Source organism: Ammospiza nelsoni, chromosome 4, assembly GCF_027579445.1.
Source record: "Ammospiza nelsoni isolate bAmmNel1 chromosome 4, bAmmNel1.pri, whole genome shotgun sequence".
Classification (NCBI taxonomy): Eukaryota; Metazoa; Chordata; class Aves; order Passeriformes; family Passerellidae; genus Ammospiza; species Ammospiza nelsoni.
In genome coordinates, this window is record NC_080636.1 from 15,497,773 (window position 1) to 15,502,486 (window position 4,714).

At 62.2% G+C, this 4,714-nt stretch overlaps 1 protein-coding gene across 1 annotated transcript; it reads left to right on the plus strand.

The window, feature by feature from the left end:
• The first annotated feature begins 314 nt into the window (after nucleotides 1–314).
• NKX3-2 (NK3 homeobox 2) lies at nucleotides 315–2,723 on the plus strand. The gene is made up of 2 exons (XM_059470899.1): nucleotides 315–711; nucleotides 1,144–2,723. The coding sequence occupies exons 1-2, from the start codon at nucleotides 315–317 to the stop codon at nucleotides 1,620–1,622; spliced, it is 876 nt and encodes a 291-aa protein (XP_059326882.1). The 3' UTR covers nucleotides 1,623–2,723.
• The last annotated feature ends 1,991 nt before the right edge of the window (nucleotides 2,724–4,714 follow it).

Consider the following 4,714-nt stretch of genomic DNA (forward strand, 5'->3'; position numbering starts at 1 on the left):
GCCGTGAGGGATGGCAGCGCCGCCGGCAGAAAAAGCGGAGGGCGGGCGGGGGCGGGACAGAGCGGGGCGGAGGCAGCGCCCGTGCCGCCAGGGACCCGCGGCGGCGCCCGGCGCAGCGCGGTGGCCCCGGTGGCCCCGGCCCTATGGGCGGGCGGGCCGGCAGTGGCGCAGAGAGGCTGCTCCCGCTGGCGCCCGCCCTCCCGGCGGCAGAACAGGGCCCGGCACCGGCGCGGCGGCGGCCGGCGATGCGGTCGCCCAGCTGAAGACGCGGCACGGTCCGCTGCTCGTCCGCGGGGCTTGCCCGTCGCCGGGCCATGTCCGTCCGCGGCGGCAACGCCCTGACGCCTTTTTCCATCCAAGCCATCCTCAACAAGAAGGAGGAGGGCGCCCGCCACGCGGCGGGGCGGCCGCCGCTCCCGGGGGCGGCCGGCGGCTGGCGGCTGTGCGGCGCCGCCGAGGACCCGCCGCTGCCCGCGCCCGCCGCCCGCGCCCCGGCCCCGCGGACGCCGGCGGGCTGGGACTCGGACTCCGCGCTCAGCGAGGACCCCGAGGGCGAGCGGCGCTCCGAGGAGGAGGGCGCCGGTGGCAGCGCCCGCCCCGCAGAAGCCACGGGCGGGGGGCGGCCGGCGGAGGAGGAGGCGCAGCCCCCGGAGGCGGCGGAGCGGGACACCACCGGCCTCAGCGACAGCGAGATGTCGGCCGCCGTCTCAGGTAGGGGCGGCCCCGATGGCGGCTCCTCCGCGCCCGCGCGAGGAGGGCGGGAGGGCCCCGGAGGGCTGGGAACCGGAGATGACCGCGGCTCTCGCCGGCTCCCTGGAGTTGTGCGACAGGCTCGGTTGTGCCGGGGGGGAGAGAAAACCCGAAACGCGTCCCGCGGGGCGAGGGAGGGCGGATCGGGGAGGGCCTTTGGCCCGGCGGAGCCCGCAGCTCGCCAGGGCGCCCGGCGCTTAAAGGAGAGCGAGAAGCCCCGGCCGCTGCCGCCGGCGGCTGTCCCGGCGACGGGGCGGGCAGCGGCTCAGCGGGCTCTCCGCTCGCCCCGTCGCTGCGGACCGGCCGCAGAGAGCGCTCCTGGCCGCCTGTGCGCGGGTGCCGCTGTCCCGCTGCCTGCCTGCCCTGACCGCCGTGCTCTCGCCCTGCCCGCAGATCGCAGCCCTCCGGAGGAAGAGGACGGAGCGGGCAAGTGCGGGAATCTGCTGCCGAGGGAGGAGGAGGCGGCGGCGGCTCCGAAGCCGCGGAAGAAGCGCTCCCGCGCAGCCTTTTCCCACGCGCAGGTCTTCGAGCTGGAGCGGCGCTTCAACCACCAGCGCTACTTGTCGGGGCCCGAGCGGGCCGACCTGGCCGCCTCGCTGAAGCTCACCGAGACGCAGGTGAAGATCTGGTTTCAGAACCGGCGCTACAAGACCAAGCGGCGGCAGATGGCCGCCGACCTCCTGGCCGCCGCCCCCGCCGCCAAGAAGGTGGCCGTCAAGGTGCTGGTGCGCGACGACCAGAGACAGTACCACCCTGGCGAGGTGCTGCGGCCGCCCTCGCTGCTCTCCCTGCAGCCATCCTACTACTACCCCTACTACTGCCTTCCCGGGTGGGCTCTGTCCACCTGCGCCGCAGCTGCCGGCACGCAGTGAGAGGCACACACACACAACCCCCGGCCCCGACACCCCCAGCATACACACTGGCAGCCAGGAAACCCATCTTCCCTCTGCCACCCCCCCATCCATCAATCCGTCCGCTCAGCTTCTCAAGTCCAGAGCCCCAGCTGCAGCTCTCAGTGCCTCGGACAGTATTTATTATTATTTTATTGTTATTTTTATTATTAATATTTTTGGATGGTTCCTCACCCTCTCCTCTTTCAACGTAGGACTTCTTGGCCACCCCCACCCTGACCCTCACCCTGTCCCCATCCCGCCAGCCGAGGACTCTCGCGATTCGGCACAACTTGTTCATGGTATCCATGTTGTCAGTGTATTTGGTGTAGACTTTTTGTTTGTTTGTTTTATTTTGCTTCGGAGGGGTAGAGACTCGATCTTGTGTGGAGAAAAAGAGAGAGAAAACAAAGGAGAGGAAAAAAAAATACAACCCGCAAAACCAATTGCAACTCAAAAGAGGAGATCAAGGACTCCCTCAGTGGATTGTAAGGAAGATAATTTTTGTCGTCTGAGTCCTTGGTCTTCCAACTTGTTGCAAACTGAGTGTGCCTTGTATGGTGCTGAATGTATGGAAACCTCTTTCAGGTCCCCCTGCTCTTGTTGCCCATGTTATTCCTGTACTCCATGATCCCTGGCAAAGGATAAATATGTCACAAAAGGGTGAGACTTATATCGAAACTCTGACTTCTTGTTTTCCTTTTTTTCCTGAGATCTTTCCGTGTTCGGGGAGGGAGGAGTTATGGATTTTTCGCACTTTCCAGATGTATTAAAGTTGTTATTTTTATATTCAATGTGAATATTTCTAGTCAGGCTTTTTAAGAAATCGATGTAACAGGAAACTTTAATACCGTCAGTGCCTTTTACAATTCTTCTGCAGAGCTCTCCTCCAGGGGTGGGGGTTTCTGATCTGCTCAGTAATGTAATTACAGTCTCTTTCTTCCAAGGTAACTCGTTGCTTTTTTTTTTTCCTTCTTTTTTTTTCCCCCTCCATTTCCCTTTTAATGGCACTGTGCACTCAACTAGATTATTTACTTCAAATGAATTGTGAATGTTTTAAGCTACCCGCTGTACTTGTTTTGTTGTTTGTTTGGTTTTTTTTTTAATTTATAAACTTTAGTTTAACACTTACCCCTGCTGCTTCTGTCGTTTCTGAGAGCAGACACGGATTTCCCCAGTGATATTTTCCCCCGCAGCAGACCTCAGGCCGTAGCTCAGATCACGTCCCTCCTTTCCCACTCGCACGGTGGGGATCGTAGAACCTGGCAGAGATCTGGGCCGCCTTGCCCGGCTGCACCGGTCAGCGCTGATGCCCGTTCCCTCTGCGGGAGGCAGAGGGGACCCAGGAGCTCTGGCCGGGTGCCCTAATCACTTCTTTGGTAGCCCCTGTTCCAGATGGAGCGATCCCCCATCTGCCGGAGAGCCGGGATCGGTGGCTGTGTTTACGGGCGCTGGTAGCGGTGAGTGCGCGGGGCAGTCGGCAGAGCCACTCGAGCTGCTTTTCCCGGTCGGTGGCAGCCTCTCCGTGCGGGCTGCGGCCCCTCTACCGCGGTGAAACCCTGGCGGATCCCGGGGCGAGTGCGCGGCTGGGTGCATTGTTTTCTCTCTGCCGGAGCCTGGCAGAGACACCGGGGCGCGGGCTCAGGATTGGGCTGCAAGAGGGGCCTTCGGCGGAACTGCCCAGGCCGTCCGTATCCCGACACTGCCGCGATAGCCGCTTGGGGCAGCCTCCCGCCTTGGACTGAATCTCCTCCAAGCCTCTCTGAGAGCCCGGGCCCTCGGCGCGGTGCTGGCGGCTCTTCCCCGCCATCGGCTGCTGTCCTTGGGTGTCTCCCCGGGGCAGCGCTGGCCGAAGGGGAGGGCAGGCTCACCTGGGGCGGGCAGCTTCCCCCGGGGGTCGGGGCCGGGCAGCGGCGCTCGGAGGGACCGGACCCGGTGATGGCTGCAGCTGTTTGTCAGCGCCGCAGGAGCCCTGCCCGGACCAGGCTCACAGGCGGCCGCATTGCCTGGGCGCTGCTGATTCCTCATCACCGCCGGCTTCTTTCCTTTCCTGCCGGTTCGCACGGGCATTCGCTGCGGCTCCCGGGCACCGAGTGGCTTGCCCTATCGCTTCCCGGCCGCTGTGCCTGCAAGCCGCCCCAAGATGCCGCCGGGCTGTTTCCCTGTCAGCCCCTCGCTCCGGCTCCCCTTGCTGTCATTTCGCTTTGCCCGGCTCGGGCACACCGCAGGTTAGATGTCCCCGCGCTGCCACCTCCAGCAGCACTCGGCAGCACGGGCTGGGGACGAGGTCTCTGTTCCCAAAGCCGACAGCCGCCGTGACACCGGAGGAAATGCTTTGGGTTTGGTTTTGCTCTGCCGGGCGTGTCGGCGGTCCTCCTGCCGAAAGGAGTGCTCCAGATGCAGCAGTCCCTTGGCAGATACGGGAGGACTGACATTTATTTGGCCGGATCCGAAGCTCTTGTCTCTTTCTTCTTATTATTATTATTATTATTTTTTATAACTATTTCCCTCCGACATTCCCAACACTTTCCTTCCTGGAAAACACGAAACTTTTGGACAGCAGAATCTGGACCCCCGTGCACTTAAGGAGGTAAAGAGGTGCCACTGCTGCCCCGCGGTTTGCTTTTTCCTGGCCCCTGGGGACGTTTCTCTGCCAGCAGCCCCGTACAAGGCACCGAGCCGCTGACTCCCATCTCAGGTTCGATGGTACAGCCAAGCTTGATCCCTCCTCTATTTGTCCCACTGCAGACAGTGTGGGATGCTAAACAGAAAAGCAGAGGTGTGGGGACTGCAGAGCCCCCTCCTCACAGCCTTTACTGGGAGGTAGGTTTTACACAGCAGAGGGATGTTACCTGACGTGTCTGGGATGATGCATCTTTAGATTTTAGTGCTGCAGATAAAGGGAAGTTGATTTGTTTTGACTTGTTTTGGATTATTTTGTGTGAAATATGGCACGGTGATGCAAACTGAAAGGTACAGCTCACACCAGCGGAGGTTTTGTCCCCGGCGGAGGTGGCTTCTGGCAAAGTCGGCTGTGGTTCTATCGGACCCCCTGTTCGAGGGAGCAGACTATC